The 22,516-nt window shown below is 41.7% G+C and overlaps 1 protein-coding gene across 1 annotated transcript; it reads right to left on the bottom strand.

Annotated features, from left to right (window-relative positions):
• Nucleotides 1–302: 302 nt before the first annotated feature.
• LOC115313344 lies at nucleotides 303–22,169 on the bottom strand. Its single transcript, XM_029972294.2, has 5 exons — nucleotides 22,037–22,169; nucleotides 13,843–13,913; nucleotides 6,631–6,708; nucleotides 2,549–2,584; nucleotides 303–457 (listed from the first exon to the last, which is right to left on the bottom strand). Exons 1-5 carry the CDS (start codon nucleotides 22,167–22,169, stop codon nucleotides 338–340), a joined length of 438 nt encoding a protein of 145 aa, XP_029828154.2. The 3' UTR covers nucleotides 303–337.
• Nucleotides 22,170–22,516: the final 347 nt, after the last annotated feature.

Raw genomic sequence — 22,516 nt, 5'->3', positions numbered from 1 at the left:
TTGGTTTTCTCTATTAGTCTGAACAGTATTTGGTATTGCGTTCGAACGCCAGACTCTGCGCGGCTGGCGTTCGGAACATCGAAGGTCGGCGTCCGACGTTTGGACACCAGACTCCGGTCCAGGAGCAGACGACGCTCGTGTTCGCTCATTGTTCAGCAGTTATTCGGAGCAGCGAAAACAAAACGCGTTTCTTGTAATATGTTTTTTTATTCGTATATAGATATTGCGCTGATAACACTCATATCCTTTGCGTGCTTAGAAAGCAATGCAAGCGGAATGCTCAGTTTTCACGCAGAGCCGTGTTCGTTGTTCATATGATCGAGGAATAGCATGGACCTTACCCCCGAGAAGGTGCAGTCATGCGTGGGGGTCCTGTGGTCCAGGCTGTTATGCTTGCTGTGCATTCTATACCAGCTTGTTGGGCTTGGTCGTTGTATTCTTTCGTCAACTCTCGTGTCTGGAAATTAGTAATATTTGTTTTAGTGGGACTGCCGTAGAATTGTAACTTTACGGGTACGCATTATTGTATATATTTATACATACAGTCGGGTTTCTTGTTTCACTTGCTTAAATGACCTGCCAATTTGTTTAAGCGAAAATCACTCAATTTGTACACATTGACCCGCTCAGATAGCTGTTAAAAATGATTACCCGGTCATTGCTACTGCTTTATTAAAATAAAAAATTATCAAGTAATTTATACATTTTTATCAGCATCTTTTTTTATATATAAGCCGTACATATTTCAGACAGCTTGTTATGACTCACAAATTTGATCCACAACTTTAAAAAAGATAATTAGGCAGACCAACTGGCTAAAATTTAAGGTAATAAAACCTGGAACTAGACAAACTACAAAATGTAACCGCAACATCTCTATATTAATGAATAATCTATAAATTCGACTACATTAAAATAAATGTAGCAATAAAGGCAGAAGTTCTTACTATTTAATTGTATTTTATTTTTGTTGTTTGTTTCAAAGCACCTTTTTAAAAACTCAACCTTCAGAACCGACTTTTTGTTTTTTTCATTTGAGCTGGCCACCAGCAGGTGACCAGCTCAAATTATGTCATAATATCTAGGGGGCAAACACATTCAAAGAATCGCTAAACAAACAAAAATAAATAAATAACTGTGCTGCATTTCTGCGCTGTTTCGCAGCAGTATATCATTTTGACATACTCTGCAGTTTAAACATATTGTATAAAAGCCTCTCTTCAACCAGAAACGATCACACACTCCACAGACAACACCCAACGAATTCTTGACGAGTTGATTTTTGAAGTATACTTGGACAATGTGATCCCCCACAAATCTGTGCCCTGATTTTTGTAGTAGTCTGTTTTTGAAGCATCTCGTTCGCCACACGGCCCTCGATCGTAGCAGAACAAGGCAGGCTTGCTTCCCTATTCCTAGCCAAACGATGTTCTCTCTTTTGTGGCTCCTCCTTGGCACAACAGACGCTGAGCTCCAGTGCGCCACCGATTCTGTTCACCCATGTCTTCTTCAATCCGCTCCTGCTTTTTTTTTTTTTTTTTTTTGAAAGCGGGGAGGCAATGTGAAGGCTTTCACATTGGCTCCCTTCAACAATCGTTTGACTTCTATCGTATAGCGCAGAAACTGCGACACGCACATATCCTCGGGGACACCGGCGTCTAGCCGCGTGCATGGTCGAGAGGAAACGCTTCTTCCTACTTCTAGGAGATTCGTGTTTGCTCTTACCCCAAGTGTAATAGGTAAGGAGGCCAACATGACCTTCCCGAGTCAGTCCCCCGAGGGGTTCTACACTCGAACATTTTAGACCGAGTGTTCAAGATATCGAGGGTAACAGATAAGGAGCCCAGCGCTGCCTTGCCGACTCAATCTCCCGACGACAACCATCTAGCTCTAACCAACAGTCATACCGACGCCGCGACGCTCGCTTCTGATTTTCGAAGCTCATAATCTTTCTTGTTTCTGTCACAAGTTTGTCTATTAAACATTTGTTTGCAGTTCTACACTGTTCAATTCGTTTCCTCCCGCGCCATTTTCTTTTTTTTTGCGAGGAGGCAGTGCAAAGAATATTGGAGTACTTCCAGTAGGGGTCTGGACTTCTAGCGTAGAGCGCAGTCAACTGCGACACGCACGTATTCATTGGAACAACTACATATTACATGTAGCTCGTTGACGGACTCGCTGAGCGACCTATGATCCACGCATGCGTGTGATAAGGAGAGGAAACGAGGACAAAGTCTTTCGTGTTGCAGCAAGAACTTGAGGGGGGAGGGGGAGAGTTTGAAAGAGATGGTAATCAATTGCAAAAGTACAACCTCCGCAGTAATTTTATAATCCCTAGAGATCGTAAAAAGTGTCTTTATGTCAACGATGATTCGTCGCTTGGAGACTTATCTGACGTTCACATGCGAGCAGCAACCTTTTAAAGTCATGTTTTTATGACAGCATGGTGTCATTGGGTGCTCTTATTTTGCGTTTAGATTATCAAAACGAGTTATAAATTTGTTTTTTACAAATCTACAATGCTGCGAGAGTTGCAATGTTAGCTTACCTCATAGTTAGTGAAGCTACCAGGCATTATTGTCGTCTGTGAAGCAAAAATATTAATTAGCAGGAAGTTAGAGGAATACTACGCATAAAACAACGTCTTACAATTTTTTCAGGATAGAACGTCAAGTTCTACTTGAAGTGCCAACAAAAATAAACGTAGACTAGAAAGGTTTGCTTATCGGATTATCATTCAACGCAGAATCTGTTCCCCCCAAAATAATCATCCTGATAATTGTACTTCAGCCTTTCATCATTCCAGTGTGCTCGTGTCCATTAAAATATTCAATAGAACCGTTTCAACGTAAAACATTTCAGTTTTCGCGCTTTCCAAAACAGTCTCCAAAACGGTCACTATTAGCCCTAGAGCAGTGGTTCTCAACCACTGATGTTTCGTGGACCCCTTCTGGATCGGCGGAGGCGATGGAGGATCCTATTCTTGATGAGGGGAAGGCAAATGAATACGTCAATTATGATAATTATTTAATAAATGAATATAACTAAAGGCTTGTGTGAAGTAGACTTTTCTCGTCGACATACACACGAGAAAACTCACCCGAAAATTGGAACGTTTCTTCTCAATCTAAAAAAAGACAACTTTTTTTGCCGGGCTTGACTAACAAGGCAGGGCTTCGCGGTCCCCTGAATGCCTTTGCGGACCCCCATTTCAGAGCCACTGCCCTAGAAGATGAAGTGGCGCCACATGACGGCTCCTCATCGTGACGTAGTGGAAAGAATCACGTCACCGCTGCTGCGCTTCGTTCATAGCACATAGGTTGAGGTGTATCATTCACAATTCACATTTAATTATCTAATTTGAACGAGATATTAGGCCTTCTTTTGATCTAAGTTTTTCGTTGCACATCCCGTCAGCACAAACAGCGCGACAACGGTGGCGTCGCGGCAAACAAAAGAGGATCCAGCTGACCCAGCTTCGTGTTATCGTACTGACAACGACCAACTCGGTCGCCATCGTAGCTTGGGAGGCTTGTCAAGTGACCATACAAGTAACCCCCCCAAAAACAATCTGTTTGTTGTTGTTGTTGTTGTTGTTGTTCTTGTTCTTCTTGTTCTTGTTCTCGTTCTTGTCCTTGTTCTTCTTGTTGTTGTTGTTGTTGTTGTCGTTGTCGTTGTTGTTGTTGTTGTTGTTTAGTCAAACAGAGCAAAAATAAATCAATCACGAGGACGGCCGAGCATGCGTCGAACTTGGCACTGCAATCGCTGTGGTTTTTTTAGCAGTTTGCTCGCGTGGCTTAGAGACAAACAAGAAAATAAAGTGTAAGTACAACATAATGCGAGGGTAATTCATCCCATGCTTATTTGACCTGTAGTTAACAAAAGCGTAAAATAAAATCGACGAGTGTGTCACTGCGACGAGAGCGTCCGCCACCACCAAAAATTTTGAAAATGACAATGGGACGACGAAGAGATAAGGCTTACATTATCCTTATTTTTTCTTTTATGACTCTCGTTATACCATTCCGCTCTTTATGTAGAACTTCCCTTTCTGACTAGTACGCAGTACGACTGTTGCAATTTTGAATGTGCGTCACGATTTCTGAGTGGACGCATTTGTGCTTACATTTGTCTTATGTTCTAATAACCTGTCGTTAAAGCATCTCGAGGTTTGTCCCACGTGCTTGAACCCGCTTGCGAAAGGTTTCTCAGACATCACACTCTTTACGCAAGGAACTCAAGGTTCCCGATGATCCTTCTGGTAGCCTTTATGGTTTGACTGAAATGGCGTCAACCTGCTCGTTTTGAAATCTGAAAAAAATACGACGTCAACTCCAAACTATTTGGCGGGAGCCTTTAGGTTATGGGAAATTCCGTAGAAATACCGGATCACTGCCATCTTCTTCCTTGTTTTTTTGTTTTTTTTTTTTGTTGATGGACATTTTTGAACTTCAATTCCAATTGCCTTTCTATAAATTCCTGTTCAGTTCCTGCAGCTTCTAGCTTCATCTTTTGACCCTTCGCCGCTTGCCCAAAAAATGAATGCATGATTTGCGCAACGCGTTTGTTATTAGTGATTTCACAACCCCTGCTTTTACCGATTTAGCGTTACAACTATTTCAACTTAACACCGGCTTTGCGTTGTTTTTTTTCAGTACTCCCAGCAAATGACATGTTCTACATGTATGCGTAAATCCAGAAATTGCAGGATTCTATCTTCAGGTTGTTCGGATGTAAACTTAAGCTCTGGGGTTGTTGTTCTTCTGATCGACTCAAACCCCGAGCATCATTCTCTTGAAAATCACAAATAAACACGTCATCAAAGTACCTCCCTTCGAAGGAACTATTATGTTTGTTTTCATTTATCTGGTCAGTTATGGCACTATTTAATTTAAGGTGTTTAGATATATCCCTACTAACATCGGAGCCGCGGAGGATCCGATGAACACGCCATCACTCTGAACATATTTCCGACCATTATATTCAACAACTGTAGCCTGTAGCTACAATTCAAGAAGAGAAAGGAAACTGTCGACGGCAATACCTATCCGAGATTGTAAGTTCACCAAATTCAATTCTAGCACTTACCTAACTCTTTGCAACAAGCGGATTATTCTAGTGAATAGTAAAAATCCTTGATGTCCGTGGACAATAGAGAACACTGTTTTCCATGAAACTTTCTAGAACTATGATTAGTGCTTCCGAATTCCTTAGTTAAGCACTCTTTTCTAACTGAACTACATTCAACCTTCTTAGTGGAAACTTTGAGATGTTACATTGCCACGTTCCAAGTTCGCTGGTCACTGTGCAAAGGGCATATCAGGTTAACGATCTTCCAAGAAAAAATTTACACTAAACGAAGACTTTGTTTGGTTCATTACTTGTTTTGCTAGAGATCCTATTTCATCGTTTTTGAGGATTCTAACTATGTTTCTTCAAAGTTTCTAAATATCCCGTTTTCATTCAACAGCCAGCTTGTTGAGAGCCTCCTCTGAATTTTTCCGGAACACTGCATCCGAAGAATGCCAAACATGCCACGTTTAAAAGTTTACAAACAACTGAATCGATCCCCTTTTTAGTTCTCCCACGGCAGTGGTTATGAAACGAAAATCTCTCTTTTCATCTCGAAAAGTGTTATCCGCTAGTTTGTGCATTCTATCAACAACAAAATCCACGAACCCAGCTCTTTCTTCGTGATTCGTCATTTTAGGTATAGTTTAAATTGCTGAGAACACATCCATCCTGGAGGATTTTACGCTCACACAAAACTTTGGGCCATTCCTCAGCGTTTGTTCTGTCTTGCTAGACCTATCATTTCACATGGATTCACCGCGCGTGCTACATGTATATCGAAAAAAAAATGTTTTGATCACAAACATCTTTTATTCAACTTGGTACCTAAGTGGTCGTAGGCCGCGAGTGAAGAGCGCGTTGCTAGGCCTTACTGTTGTTACGGCTTCGGCCGCTGAAGTCGATAGGATTGCTGTCCTTGCTCCCGGAACTCGTGGATTAAACAACCTTCACCACAAATTGTAATTTCGAATACGATTTTTTCCCCGCTGTTTGAATTTGGGAAGCGAAAAGTACGTAGAAGTATACTCGTTGGTATCCACGACGAAGTACTATCCGAGCGGTGTTGGTGGCCATGAAGTTATCGTAGAATTCTATCGTAATTAACCAACACAGAACTTTCGATCGTTTCGCTTGGCGTATTCGGATTTATTGTTTTGTTTTCGTCGTACGTAGGTTTTGCGTCATAGTAAAAACGAAATATAGTTAGCGAGCAGTTTTTGCCGCTACTTGTTAAATCGCACAACCAAAGCAAGGCAGAGAGGAGAAAATAGCTGACGCCATCACGTGATACTGGTAACTACATCACTATCTAACACTCCAGCACTCCAATCGGCCCTGCCCGCGGCTAATATGCCGACAGTACCAAGCTGGATCCTTGTGCTTTTAAAACTCCAAATAAAAAATAACGTGTTTCTTCTTTTTTTTTTAACAATTACTTTTCTGTTTTAGAAAAGGTTCGACGTACCGCTTCAGTGAGAAAGCAGGAGATTGTGACAAACTTGTCATAAAGTCAGTTATAACTTTCTTTTGAACTTATATAAAAAAAGGATTCCTTACCAGGTTGCACATTTCGCTAACGAGTTCGGTTTTCGTCAGGCAATTATCATCCATATATTTTTCCCATTGTTCTTTTACCTGTATAAGGAAGATGCTCATATATAGTAAAGATTACCACAATGCAACATTCAATAGTCACTGGCAATTCATAAAAAAACGCAGGGCGTGTCTTATTATCAACACGTCTCTTGCCTCGTGATTTTGTACTTCAGCGTTTTATCGTCTAGTCACTCGATTTCATTGGTAGCAGAGCAATAACAAAAGGCTGTGTACTAGCCAGGCTATGCTTTTCTTATGCGGTCAGTGTGTATAGATAATGGACAATTCCCAAATATTACGCGGTTGCATTCTATGTATCATCATCATCATCATTTATTAAAACCTTGAAGGCCATTGCTGGCATTACACAAGGTGGGTGTAACTGCTAAAGAAACATATAAAGGAACAAACAAAAAAGTGGGTTACATGCTGGAAAACATTGTTATATAAAGCAGCAAAAACAGAAGAAAAAAAAACACTTATAACATTTTTAGGGAAAAACAGCTGATGAAACAGAAAAATACCCAAATAAAACATTTCTATAAACACGAGTTGACTTTGCTATTAGTGTAAATGCAGATAAATGGTCAGTTGGGATATGAAAGTATTATAATCTGTCTGAGTCACGATACTGTTAGGCAGGCTATTCCAGTCCGTTATTGTGAATGGCAAGGTGGAGTAAAGAAACGAAACTGACGATGCGAATATTGGACGAACTTTACAGACGTTATCAATGCGAGGAAATATACGAGTGGCTGGGGATAATAGTAAAGTTCTGATGTCATGGTTATGATAGTGAATCTTGTGAAAAAAAGAAAGGCGTGATAATTTCCTTCTGGTTGAGAGGAGATCAAGGTTAGCTTTCATTCGTAAAGAAGTGATGCTGGTGTCTGATTGCGCGATTTTGAAGTGCCTCTATCTTTGTTATCAATGAATGTTGCCAAGGGGACCAGATGGGTGACGCGTATTCAAGTTGCGATCTTACGAGTGTAGTGTAGGCTAGTTGTTTAACTGATGATGGTGCTAGTTTCAGATTCCGTCGAAGATACCCAAGATAGTGGTAAGCATTAGACAGGACGTGTGTTATATGCGTGTTCCATGAGAGATCGTCAGATAAGTGAACACCCAGATATTTGTAAGATGGACACTTGGTAATTACCTGGCTGTACATGGTGTAAGTGAAAGAGAGAGGACTATGAGCACGCGTGAAGGAAACGAGATTTGTTTTAGAAAAGTTAATTGTCATTTTCCACTGTTTACACCAGTCGGCTATTAGGTTAAGGTCAGCTTGGTTTGTTCTCAGGCACGGTTTTACAGAACGACGATCCTGGAACGCGTCTTTTTTTTTTTTAGGAGGAACGGAGAAGCGCCGACGTTCCATCTCGCAACGGCGGTACTGGAACGAAAACGCGTTACAATTTCAATAAAAAAAAACAAAAAAAAAACTTTTTTTTTTTTTAGCTTTGCCAGAGTTTAATATTTACAATTTCACCCGAGTTCAGTAAGCATTTCGGCTTTTTATGATCGACTATTTTAACCTGCGACTTCAAGCTAGGGATGGGGAAAAGTCCGAGAGATAGTCAAATGTCCGAGAGATAGACCGAGAGAGATAGTTGATGTGTACGCTCTGTTCAGAAAAGATCATGCTCGCGAGTTCGAATGTATTCCTTTGTTGTTCATCATTGTTTTATATGTTGCTCCTCAACATGTGTAAAAAACGTAATAAAATAAAATTGTAAAAAAGAAGGGGAATATTCGAAGAGAAAAAAGTTTTGAGTGCGCCAGAACGGCATCTTCGATTTTTAAAGTTTTCTTTTTTGTCACGTTTGAAGACACCTACTGCGCAAAACGCTAACATCAGAACTCTAATTTTTTTTTTTAATTTTTATAGGTCATGAGGACTATGAATGTTAATGTTTACAGCATTGTGGAGGTAATGTATCTTCTGTCGAATATGCGCCAACTTGGCTCCTTTGACGTTTTGTCGCTAGATTTTGTGCCATCATCTAAAGAAATTGAATAGCTACAACATTAAGCTTTATGTCATATATTTGTATTAAAAGGTTCTTTAGAATGCTATTTAAATTATTGCTTTATCTCTATTTTTTTTTAATTTTTATGGTGCTCTAAACTTGCCCTAAAGTACAAAGTTAAGAAAGTTCAGGAGGCAACTAAAAAAAAAAAGCCATTTTTAATTTTTTTTTTAAATTTACAGTTATAGTTCTTAAGCATACTCTTGTTTTTATTTATAAAAAAAAAACATTTTGCATCATTTTGTTTTCTTCAAAGTTACAGCGCTGCCAAGTGTATCTACCACACCGACGTGTTAACATAAGGCCACCGACGATATGATATTTTGATTTCGTATATTTTATGACTACGGTAGATAGATTTGTGTGCTGTATTCATGTTTTGGACTCATGTTCAAGTATTTTATTTATCTAACCAATAAACCTGTCAGGGATGGGCAGAATACATGCAAATATGTATCGAAATACAAATACAAAATACTTCGTCAAAAAAGTGAAAGCCGTTTACAAATCCCTGTAACGCCGAATTGGAGCGCAGCCCTTGAGGAGGAGGAGTGAAGGGTACTGAGGGGAGGGTAGACCCCTCCTCCTTCTCCTCCTCCTCCCCTCATTCTTTAATATGCTCCGGGGGGTGTCACGTGACTTTGGGGAGGGGGGTCAAGTGACCTCGGGGAAGCGTGACCTGGGGGTCACGTGACCTTGGGTGTCACATGGGGGACCCCTCAAGGTCACGTGACCCCCAAGGTGACCCCCACGTGACCTCAGGGGGTCACGTGACCTCGGGGGGTCGCGTGACCTCAAAGGGGTCACGTGACCTTGAGATGACCTTGGGAGGGGTCACGTGACCTTGGGGACGACCCCTCCAGGTCACGTGACCCCTCCCAAGGTCATCTCAAGGTCACGTGACCCCCAAGGTCACGCGACCTTGGGGGTCACGTGGGGTCATCTTGAGATCACGTGACCCCCGACCCCTCCCAAGGTCATCTCAAGGTCACGTGACCCCAAGATGACCCCACGTGACCCTTTGAAGGTCACGTGACCCCCAAGTCACGTGACCCCTCTGAGGTCACGTGACCCCTCTGAGGTCACGTGACCCCTCTGAGGTCAGGTGACCCCCGAGGTCACGTGGTCCCGTCCCCAAGGTCACGTGACCTCGGGGGTCACGTGACCTTGGGATGACCTTGGTTACGCCGACGCCGACGGCGACGGCGACGCCGACGCCGCTCAAGCCGGGAACGGGCCCCTAAGAGCTGCGCTCTAAAATGTATTTAATTACAAATCTAATTACATTTCCACAAAAGCATTTAAGTACAAGATCCAAATACAATCAAATGTATTTGGTCTCCTCCAAATACTTTTCCAAATACATTCCTCAAAATTTGCGGTAGCGAGTTCAGCGCACCTGCAACGGGTTTCTGTGTATCTCATTTTAATTTGGCATTGCACACTCGGGAATTAGTGTGCGAGGCTCTAGTAACGTAATAAAAATATAATTACAAAAAATGTAATCAGCTTGGATGTAATAGGTAAAAAAAGTACAGAGCTTCAAGCAGCTTTTTTTGTCGATTACATTTTGGTATAGACCAACAAAGAGCTGAGACGACCAAGACGCGCAGCACTAGATAGAGAATTTTTTATTGTTGCAACTCGCACCGGTTACAAAAATCTGGACGACTCGCGCATTTAGAATGTTCCAGGCAAAACTATAGGTGGAAATCAGGCTAGAATGCATCACAAGTTGTCACAGGCACTTATTTAGCCAGTCTGCCTGTGAACGTCGATTTCGTCACTATTCTTGCCCTGGACTAGCACCGTAATCACAAAGTCACTAAACGCTTGTGCTTGATTGAGAGACACTGCATTCGGTGCAGAACGTAGTGTTCTTCATGCTCTGGACAGTGCTTTTAAAATAAAGCCGGAGGAGAAAAGAAAAAAAAGCCCCATGGCCGAATAAAGGATGGAGACTATATCTTACAACCACATCCATAAAAACAAGATATATTTTCGCCCACAAAATTGTATTTAATTACAATTGTATTTAAAATACCCATGTTTTAGTATTTAAATACACATGTCAAATACATTCTCAAATTTGTAATTAAATACAAATGCAAAATACTCAAAGTATTTGAAATACGTATTTCAAATACTTGTATTTGAAATACTGCCCATCCCTGAAACCAGTGTTGCACTTTAAAATTACGAGTTCTGCGTGTTTTAGCTGAATATATTCTGCTTGTAATCGCAACTACTACTTTTTTATTTTACAGAAAGTAGTAGAAAAGTAAGAAAAGTGATGTAAATTATATGCAAATATTTATATCTGTATTCGCGATGAAATAGGAATGTTTGAACCACCAAGCTTGTATGACGGTTGTAGGTAGGGCTCACCAAAGTAAACCTCGCAGTGACTTCACTGGCAGACTTTCACTAAGACGTCTGTTAATTTAAAATATAAATTTTAAAAATATGAAAAACTAAAATTTTTTAACCGATTTATTTTTTCAAAAATTTTATAATTTTGCATTTCAGAGCAAGTCTGGAACGCATTAAATTTTTTATTTTAGAGATAAAGCAATTTTTGATGTATCATTTAAAAGAACGTTTTATAACGTTATATGAAATAAAGTTTAACGTTGTAGCTATTCAATTTCTTTAGATAACAGCTCAACATCTAGTGACAAGACATCAAAGTAGCCAAGTCGGCGCATTTTTGACGCAAGATACATAACCTCCACAATGCTGTAAATATTCAGATCAATATTTCTCACAATATAGCGTAAATATAAAATATTTGAGGGTTCTGATATTTGTATTTTGCGCAGTAGGCGTCACCTGACATGACAAAAACAAAAACTTAAAAAACCAAATATAGCAAATAACTAACCTAACTATCCCGCCACCTGGCGCTAACTATCCCGCCACCTGGCGCTCTCAAAAGTTATTTTCTCATCAAATAATATGTTTTTACAAAATATTTACTGATTACGTTTCCTGAACATGATGAGGAGTCACATATAAAAAAAAAACACAAAATATACGCCCGAACTCGCCTGCATGATCTTATGTGAACGGAGCTTGCATATTTTAACTTGTTTGCTTTATTTGATTGACATATTAACCAGCCCAATATTTCATCATTAGAAGCAAACATCACGTTGTTGTAAAGACACGTACCAATCTTGGAAATTTAACGGGAATGCGTTTTAAGATTGAGAAGGAACGACGAACGAGCTTTTGTTCCTGTTTTCGAGGAGCGTGTACAACACTGTTCTTAGATCAGATCTGCGATTCAACGGAGGGTAGCTTGAACATATATACAGTGTATATATATATTACGACAAAGCGTAATGTAGAAATGTGTGTTTGGTAATATCACTAATGCGCCTGCGAAGAAATACTCTAACAATCATGGCAAGCTTACTGAAGCACTCAAAAGAAAGCAATTTCGAAAGATTGCTGTGTTGTTTTTTGGTGTTTGTTTTTGCTTTATATATATATATATATATATATATAAATATATATATATATATATATATATATATATATATATATATATATATATATATATATATATATATATATATATATATATATATATCAGTGTGTCGAACCGAAAAAAATACGGGTTCGGTTACGGTTCAGGTTCATGTAAATTTATTTTGTTCCGGTTCAGTTCCGGTTCGATTAATTCGATCCGCGAACCGGTTCGCGAACCGGTTCGGGGCGCTGAACCGGTTCGCGAACCGGTTCGGAAATTATATATGACAAATTGCAACACCAAAATAAATCACAAATAAAACATCTGATTAACCATTTTGTTCTTAGCCCGAGACTGAGGCAGGAAAAGAGGAAAGTTTCGAAGTAGAAGAAAAATGAACAGTTGAAGACACGTCTCTAACACAGAGCTGTGTTAGAGACGTGTCTTCAACTGTTCATTTTTCTTCTACTTCGAAACTTTCCTCTTTTCCTGCCTCAGTCTCGGGCTAAGAACAAAATGGTTAACATCCACCAGCTCGCCTGCGCAATCACTACATTATCAAAACATCTGAATTCAGCACATACGAAACGGGATACATCGTAGTGTAAGGCTGAGGGATTTCTACCAGGAATGGTTTCTTTATGTGCACTCAAAGGTTACCTCACCGACGTTTACGCATTCGGACTTCATCTAATTGGGTCCGACGCAGTTGCTGTAAAATCCGCGACCTCCTTACAAACCCACTTACAAGTAAAACTCGCTAACTATCCCGCCACCTCGGCGTGTAAGCAATTGAAGGAACAGTGGGGAGAAAATACAGCTTTCTTTATGTGAACTAGCCTTCGGTAACTCAAATTAGACCCTTAAAGAAGTTTTCATTAAACAAGATACGGAATATGAAAAACACTTCACCGAACGCAACGCCAGAAGGACGTAATGGGGTAAATATTAAAATAGAAGAGTTCGCTGTCTCACAAATATGTTAGCTTCGAAGTGCCTATACGAAACCGGATGCATTATTATCAAACTCCACAGCCTTTTCTTTTCTCATTCCGATGGAAGCAAGCTTCAAGAACTCGCGCGTTCTAGAAACGTGTTATGAAATGAGCACACAGCAGCATTTAGGATTTACGAGATTGTAGGAAAATAAAATCCCGTGACGCGATTTTTTTTTGCACAGTTTTCCAATTCTCCCGCTTCCGTGCAAGCCGCGACCAGCGCAATACTGGTTCCTATGTCAAGATTCATGGATGCAGCGTTTATATTCCTAAGACTGAGTGGAGAAGAAAAATATGTAAGCGAGGTGTGTGTCAGTTGACGGCACTTAAAAAACAAATGGCATTGATAGCACATTCATTGTCAACAGCGCGTGGCCGAACCGTTTTGACATGAGCCGGTAACCGTTATTTTTTGTCCGGTTCAGTTCCGGTTCGGGTTCATCGCGATAACAATATAACGGTTCGGGTTTGGGTTCAGTTCCGGAAAAAATACCGGTTCGGTTCGGTTCCGGTTCGACACCCTGATATATACTTTTTTTCGCGGAATTTTTTCGACCAGTTTACTCTTAGATGCACTTCATGATCTCAATCCTTTTGTTGTACCGTACTCGGTCGCCGAAGAGCACCGAACGAGGCTATGACCGAACTTAAAAAATGTACTTACAGGAGGTGGTACCTTTCCCAGCACGCAATTCATAATTTGTTCCGTTTGTTTTGGGTTTCTATACCATGCCCCTATTCAAGGCGGCAATGAAGTGGTAAGGAAAATTATAATTAACCCAAATACGAAACCGTTCAATTACAGTGATTGAGGAATCTATAATGTGGCACGCGGCATCATTACTCCAGTGGCATAAAACCACTCGTAATTCTTGAGTGTCCAACATTACCAGCAAAACTTGGGCAAATGCTCACTATAAATTTTGCTCACAAGATAACTTTATTCACTAGTCCCCGGATAATACGGAAAGAAAGAAAGAAACGTCCCTGCGCTTTGGAAACTGATAATTGCGTAAATTTAATAAATTATTTTAAACGCTTTATTGCGTGACTATCTCCAAATATTCAACAGCTGACTCCTCCTCTGCCTACACTCTAAGAAATGCATGCGCGTCTACTTACCCACAGAACAATCAAAGAGCCAATCTCTGCGATCTACGAAATCAGCTCAACAGATGATGAGGCGGAACATCTGTTTAGACCTTAAAATGAAGTCTGCGCTGTGGCATTATGCAATGCAAGCATGACGCTTTGCATTGAGCAATGCCACATTTTGCGTTCGGGGAATGTCATTGCCGATTTCCAAGTGTTTAAGGGGGCGATGAAACAAGTTTTTTGCTTTCGGTATTTACCGCTTAAAGTTATTCCTTGACATTTATAACCTATGATTAAGGTTTCATGTTATCGGATAAATCCGATAAACTCCGAAAAACATACGCCGTTAAAAAAATTCTGACATTCCGGATTTATGAAAAAACGGTTAAAGTGCAGGCGAGCTGGTGTAAGTTAAACATGATGATTGAAAACCTGAGACTGGTTTGAAAAACAGAAAATTGTGAAGTAGAAAGGATTTATTCAGAAAATTCCGAATTTCGAGGTCACGATGCAAAATAAAAAAATCGACAAAAATATTATTTAATATTAAAGATTATCAGAAAACAGAGTAGTATTACCCCGTTTATCTTGTCAAGGTTTGTTCAGTACAATGGGCTAATGTACTTCTTGACCACAACAAAATACACTGTTCCGGTTTCCAATTTGGGCTACACTATTTGTGCTTTTTAAAGGGATGGCGGGTTGGGTTTTATAACAGTGAAAGCTGTGCACCTATATAGATTTCATGGGGTGTGGAGGGCTGCCGAAGCTTTTATGCGTCCAGTATTCTGGCTATTTCAAAGTGCCGACGTTTCTTGAGGTAATACTTGTTTTCAAGATTTGTCATAGGAGAGTTATTAGAGCCAATCGCAGTTACGCCAATGCCAAATTCAGCTGTAGAAATAGCTTTTAATATCGGTGATTTTTGTATTAATTTAGTGTACGTCTTTTTCCACTTATCATTCATTTGTATTTAAAAAAAAAAGTACAAAGAAAAATAACTTCTTGAATTTCGGTGAATTGGGAATCTAAAATAATCTCCGATAAACCCGGAATTTCCATCAAAAGCAATATTCGAAAAACACCGTCCGAATTCCACTAAACATAAACCCGAATACACAAAATCACAGGCTTCCGTGTTTTCGGAGTTAATTTTTCGTAAAATTTGGAGGGTGTATTTTTGTGTCCCGAACATTTGAAGTTCATTGGAGTATACTCTTATTAGATTCTTAATTCTTTGAAATTCAAAATAAAATTCTAGTGCTTCCAAAACAAAAATAGTATCCGGCTGTAAACGTGTATCAAATAATGTTGCAACGTCTGGACATGCGTCGTCACTTTCGGGGCACTAGTAATCTGTCCCACGACAAAACTTGCAAACAAGTATTGCTTATCTAAACGTCAATACTGAACTCCTGGAGGTAGTCGCTGGAAAGCTCGTTTTTATCCCGTCCTATTCCATGACCCCTCCCCTTGACGGTGTGTGGTAGAGTAGTAAAGAATGCAATGCACCGAGAAGGCTGAGGGAGATAAAGAGACTACGTTGAGCGCAGCGAACGCAGCGTTGCACAGAAAACGCTCGTTTCATTGGTCTGCAAACAGGAACTTGATTTCTGCGACCAATCAGCTTCTGTTTGAGCTGAGCTACGCCGCGTTTGGTAGGCTCAACGTCGGAGTATAACAGAGCCTTTGGTGAGTACGAGCTAGCTGCCTTTGTCTCCACTGCACTCGTCGAACGCGTTAAAATGAAGAAGCCAAACACCGGACGCAGGCATTCCGCGTTCTAAAGGGCGATTCACACGCACTTGTGTAGAGTTCGACCGAGTGCGAGGGTTGCTATGGCAAGAGCTGCGTCGGCTCCAACAAAAACGGATTTTACGTCGTTTTGTTCGAGCTGACGCAGCTGTTTCCATAGAAATACTCGCACTGCGTCAGACTCAGGGTAAGTGTGTGTATCGCCCTTAACCCGAACCACGAGCGCAGTGTAGGCAAAAGCTTGAGGTCCACCCTTGGCGGTCTGACATCCCCGCGCAATCTCGTCTCCTCCTTCAACTGCCTTCTTCCTCTCTTTATGAAATATCTATGGTTCGTAGCTTTCACGGATACAAAAACACAACCCTTCATTCTTTTAAAAAGCACACATGGTCTATACTGGAGACTGTAGCAGTGACTTGTCGTGATCCAGAAGTACAATGACATACCGTATTTTCGCGACTCTAAGCACCCCCCCCCCCCCCCTTTCAAACATAAACACCCGAAAAAAAGTTTGCATGCGAATGTAAGCACCCCCCTCTCAACAAGAAATTAGAAATCGGAGACGCCGGTATCGCCGAGCGCAGGAGTCGCGAAAGGCCGCTGGCGCTTGGTTTCAACGTCAGTTAATAGCTGGCAGCACATACCGCCATTTTCCATTTTCGCATCCGTGTAGGTTGCTAAAGAGGGTGCGTTCCCGTACCCTCTATCGAAGATGTTTTGTCTGTTTGGTCTCCTTGCGCTGGTTGCAGTTGGTTGTTTAGTCTGTTAAGCCTATTCGTCCGCGTTGGCCTAGCAATCGTATTCCATTCTCTATGTGCACGTAGTTTGCGGAAGCCGTCCATCATGAGTGCAAAGAGAACTTCATACATGATGAAGTTCAAGAGAACGGTTATTTCTTACGCGGAAGACAACGGAAATCACGGCGCTGCTGAACAGTTCGGAGTGCGGCGTTCGCGCAAGCCAAGGCTGGGTGGAGCGAATAATGAAGAGGACCGATTTCTCTTTGAGACGCCGCACCACTATCTGCCAGAAGCTACCGGTGGACTTCGAGGAAAAGCCTGTGACCTTCCAACGTTATGTGATGAAGCTGCGCCCCGAATCTCGCTACGGACTCGGGCAGATCGGCAATGCCGATGAGACCCCTGTGTACATCGACATGCCAAAAACGTGCACCGTGAACGATGTAGGCGCCCGAGAAGTAAAAGTGCGTACGATGGCTATGAGAAGCAAAGGGTGACCGTTATGCTGTGCAACACAGCCGACGGTCGGAAACTCGCGCCCTACATCATCCTCAAAAGACTACTGGCGAGAGCGATTAGTCAACCTGGTGCAAACTGATGGCAAGCGGGATACTCTCCAGTCTTTATTTATTTCCTTTAGAACATTTATTCTTTCATTTTTATTATAATAAATTCATATTTCTTGTGTAAATTTCGTATTTTCGGGGCATGTTCCGAGTCTAAGCACCCCCCCCCCCCCCCTCTTTGAACATAGCGGGTGTGAACAAAAGGGGGTGCTTAGAATCGAGTAAATACGGTATGTTGTCCTGAATGAAGCTTGACGAGTTAACGGTAACACCCATTTTCTTAATGACCCTAAATTTGAAAGGAAACTGGAGTTGCAACTCCTCAGGACGTTCATGCTGCGCTCTGAACAAACATAATTGTACAGTACTTCCTTTTCGCACTGGGATATTGACGTTCGGAGTTTATCAGATAAATTCGAATTAACGAAAATACTATACCGGCGAGTGTTTTTGTGAGTTTTTATTTAATTCATCCGAAAACTCGGAACACTACTTATAAAACACAAAATAGTTTTTTTTTTTTTCTTTACGCATTGGCAGATGTAGAAAAAAAATTAGAAAACCCAGCAGCGTTCACCCCCTCAACTCGCAGCCAAGACCAGTTATCACGTGATCTGGAGCTGATTATATGCCGCCAAAGTTGATCATAGCTACGCGCTGGGGTTGTCGAAGTACAAAACACTCGCTGAGTTCCAGAGATTGTTAAACTTCAGCTATTCCTGTCATCGCAGTGATTGGGTATGAGCCTATATCCGAACGCATGTGGAGGCATTTATTGCCACGAGCAAAAATCGAATGCTCATGCAGTGCTCCTCTGCACTCTATGAGCCACACTTAAGGTGGACCCCCACCCTCGGCTAGTGTGATTCTGACCCAAGAGATGGCGAGAGTATCGCCTTCCAGACCTGTACATGAACCCAATGAACCGTGTGGTGGCGCTTCGACTCAATGTGGTATTTTCTGTCTCTTGAAATTGACATCTCTGGCCGTTCAGTTTGGTGCGGCTGCACCAGTTCTCGTGTAAAATGAGCAGCTACCTTCGCTATGAGCTTGTGTCTCCAGCAAATGGGGTCAAAACTAACACGAAAATCATCCTGAGCGAATTGCGAGGCACATGCACGTCAATAGAACCAACGCGTCAAAAACTTTAAATTGGCGGCACGCATTTATCACCTCTGGGATCTCGGACGCCAATTACACATATATCAACGTGTTCAGATTCGTTAGACGGGTCGGCCATTTTGTTGTGCACGTGTTTCGCGCCTTATAGATATCCACAAAACCGTGATGACGTGATATACGAGGGTTTCCGGAAATCTAGGTTGTGGAATACATGCCTCTCAAGAAGAAAAGACAAAAAAAAACTATTTTCTTTTGGTAAAGTGTCACTGTGAATTTTATTTTCACCGTGAGACTTGAAAACGCAAAAAATAAGCCTCAGCTGTTGTAGACATTCAGTTTGGTTAACACGAAGTAAAACTGTCACAAAAGTCTTATGCATTACGATATAGCCAAAGTAATGCGAAGTCAAAGAATTACTCACATTTTAAATGATCAAACTTACTTTTAGCACTGAGTGCAGGGACAGTTGAAACGACTGCAGCCTATCAATTCTTTTTATTTTATGGATAGCTATGGCAAAGTTTAAGCAGTGTAGCAATATTAATTTGGTGATTTGTGCGGACCAAATAGTGGTGCGCAAAAAATATCAAAATATGTGAGGATGACGATGCCCTGTTGCATCATAAGTAAGGGCGAAATCAAAGATATGAAGATCAAGAAAAACGCGAACACACGCACTAAAGACGCAATGCCACGGCGTATTGACTAAATTTGGTTTAGCGATGATAGCACGAACACACACACACAAAGAACTGCATGAGGGTGAAGACTTAGGCGAGTTGGTTTTGCATATTGAAGAATTAGAAACAGCGCGAACAAGACGAAGGACAAGAGGAGACGTGGACGGACTGTCTGCTTACGTCCCCTCATGTCCTTCGTCTTGTTCGCGCTGTTTTTCAATCTTCAATAGAACTGCATGACTGTGCAATATTGCCACCGCTTGATTGGCTTCATCGGCCCGTAGTGTTGGCTGCACCCTGATCTAAGGTAGGGCGAAGACAACATTTAAATCTTAAAGTCAAACTATCCAAAACCAAGCGACCCGCCCCAGCAAAAAAAAAAAAAAAGTGCGAAGTTTTTGTTTCACTGACTGTCTTTTGGGGTGCAACCGAAATCTCGACTGCAGAACGCTTTCTGACTAATAGGCCTCCTTCAGATTACGGGCACCACGATGGGATTGAAACCCGCTAATGGTGACCTGTATAGCCGGCGCTTTGCCCACCGAAAATATTTTTATATATTATTTAAGATTAAAAATCACAGATACGGCTATGAAACAAGCTATAATCGCATCATTCCGACAAGTCATTGTGTGATCGCGAACATAATTTCTGCAATTGATAAAAAAATTGTTGAATTTGCAAAATGGCGGAATCGCGACCGCCGAAATTGCATTCACGACGTCACTTTCCTTTTGGCATACCGACGCACAGTTAAACGCGCGCGAAAGCAGCTGTGGTGCACCCGTATCCCCGACCTTGTTGCTTTTACGTCTCTGGCTCGCTCACTGCGCTCATCCAGGTATCTGACACCCATACATCTGGTTTTTATTTCTGTCTCTCATGTGGCGTACCAAGCGGAACATGCATTTCGTGATAACACGTTCCGCGGCCACCTTCTCGTGGATACACGTTTCATGGACATACGCTTCGTCGACATTCGTTACGCGAATGTCGATAATTCTGCCTTCCCTGGGAACCAAGTTGAGCGAAATCAGGTGTGGCGTAAAGCGCAGCTCATATAAAAAATAATAAAAGTTGGTACATGCTCAATGTCCAATTGGGATTTTTTTTATATAGATGAGAAGTCACTTTTGGACGTTTTGTGAAGAAAATAACAATATATAAAAAGGTTGGCCTTATTTGATTCGGACATATCTGGCCTTACATGGGAGGCAGGTATACCCCTTTTTCGCAGACCCAGATATGAATATATAAAAAATAGGGCATATCTGGCCAGATGTGCCTTATATAAACTGATATGCTTTATATGGCCACATATGCCGAATTTTTTTATATACCCATATTTGTGTTTGTTTAAATAAGTTCAGATATGTCATTTTTGTAAGGATAGGCTCCTTTATTCTACAAAGCCTGTCAAATGGCGAAAAAAATCTGACCATTTGCTACGGAAAAGGAGGAAGAAGGAAGTGGGAGAGCGCAGGAGCAACACCAACTAGGCAGTCAAAACTGCTGCTGCGGTAAAATCTAAAAAAAGACTCACTCTTTTTTTTTTGTGGTTTTGAAAATTAACCGTTTTGTGAATGAGAGCGTGCGCCCCCGCCGCTCACCGTTGGCGGCTGACCGCGCTTGGAGGTGGACTATGATTTAGGAGGCCAATTCAGAGATCCAAACGCAGACCAGTTTCGCGGAGAAACCGCGGGCCGCCGCTTGGCGTTGGCTGAGGGGACACCCCACAAGTGGCTCTTCGCCACCATATTGATAGCCCTTCGGCGCCGGTCCTCACCTTTTTCCGGCAGCCGAGTGCTCCATGGCTCCGTCGGGGAATTGACAAGCCTTGAAGAATAAAGGATGCTATGGTTGGCATAGTCCCCCGGCGGAGCATTGCATGGGCATTCGACTTGGGCTCAAGAACATCAATGCTCGACAAGCCTTTCCGGCAGCGGCTCGTGTCTAATCGCAGCAATGACATAATAGCCGAACCCTAGCAATGTGTGGAACTCAGCGCGGGCCAACCCCAGCGTGTGGCTGTGATGAACATTGGCGGCATAGAATCAGCTCAAGATCACGTGGCCGCTTCTTCTGGCTGTGAGTTAAGGAAATAAACGCTGGCTACCTTTTTTTTCTACGCATTTTTTTTTTCTTTTCGAGGACAAAAAATTTAACGCGTGTTTTATAGGTCATAATCGTCAAGGGTTTATTCTTTCGCGGTCTTTGCACAAAGTACAATAATTGTTGCATCGCATATTTAAAGGGATTGTCCGGTGAAGTTCGTAAATTACTAAGTTTCCGCTTTGGTCACTGAAAACGGGCCTAAATATGATCAGATGTGATATTTGTTTCACTAAAAGACGCCCCAATATCCGTTCAATCAATTATGAACATCAGTGTGAAACTTCACGCCAAATTTCGCAAGTATGCATGGCTGGTCGTGTCGTGACGTCACATCAAGCATGACAACGTCAGAGTCGCGGGCGTTAACTTAGTCCCGGTTTTGATAAACATGGTTGATGGTGCGTACAAAGATCATCGTCGAACAATTGAGCTTCCCTCAATAGAGTAAATACTGCCTTTATTAGAACGAGGTTATTTTGCTGAGAAAGCAGTCGAGAGGTGTCGTGGTTCTCTGCATGATGTTACGTAAGAGCTTCTTCTGTTGCCAATGAAAACACTGTGTGTTTTGCGGGTGCAATGTGAGCAGTTGGGCTCTCTTTAATACTGAATTACTTGTGCGGCGGATGATTAAAAATTCGGACATTGTGCGGATGGTATTCCTAAAATCAGTGACAATGTATATTAATTATTTTCTCAAAAAAAGAAACCTTTACCTGACAATCCATTTAACATATGCATTGCGCTTTTAAGAATATTAGTCAAACCTCGTGCCAAGTCTTACTTACCGCAAATACCGGGTTCTCTTCTCAAAACTCTTTTATAAAGGGACTTGTCATATGCCACTACTAATGCGTATGGGGACAACTGCAAGCCCACGAACGCTGTTCCCAGCAGCATGCGAATCAAGACAGCTTCCATGGCTTACAACTTTCTTGATCCCGGAACGCGGAGCGAGAAGTGAAGCAACTAACGAGCTCTGTGTTTTACTTAAATTGTTATACGAAAGCGTATATACATACGTGCAATAGTTTGCGGAAGAAAACTTTGATGCGCAATTCAATGACCCTTGTAGTTGTTGTTTCCGGTATATTGCCGCGCGCGCACCTGACCAAGCAGGCAGCGGGCTTGTGGCCTAAAGCGCGATCCAAACCAACGCTTCTTTTTGCGCCTGTAGGTCGTGCGGCTGCGGATGTGACGTATTTTCGTGACGTCGCGCCGCTTCTTCGCTCCTTCCGGGCGCGCACGAAGAAGTTGGTTGATTTCAA

Source organism: Ixodes scapularis, unplaced genomic scaffold (assembly GCF_016920785.2).
Source record: "Ixodes scapularis isolate PalLabHiFi unplaced genomic scaffold, ASM1692078v2 PGA_scaffold3__209_contigs__length_174095766, whole genome shotgun sequence".
NCBI classification, from domain to species: Eukaryota; Metazoa; Arthropoda; class Arachnida; order Ixodida; family Ixodidae; genus Ixodes; species Ixodes scapularis.
The sequence above is the reverse complement of the archived record's forward strand: the minus strand, read 5'-3'. Positions and strand labels throughout refer to the sequence as shown.

Excerpts from the sequence above, each read along its gene's own strand:
- LOC115313344 (XM_029972294.2), bottom strand. The coding sequence starts at position 22,169 with ATGGAAGCTGTCTTGATTCGCATGCTGCTGGGAACAGCGTTCGTGGGC. Across the intron at positions 13,914-22,036 it reads AAGAGAACCCGGTATTTGCG|GGGCATGGTATAGAAACCCA; the intron begins GTAAGTAAGACT and ends CGCCTTGAATAG. Across the intron at positions 2,585-6,630 it reads TTAGCGAAATGTGCAACCTG|ACGACAATAATGCCTGGTAG; the intron begins GTAAGGAATCCT and ends TTTGCTTCACAG.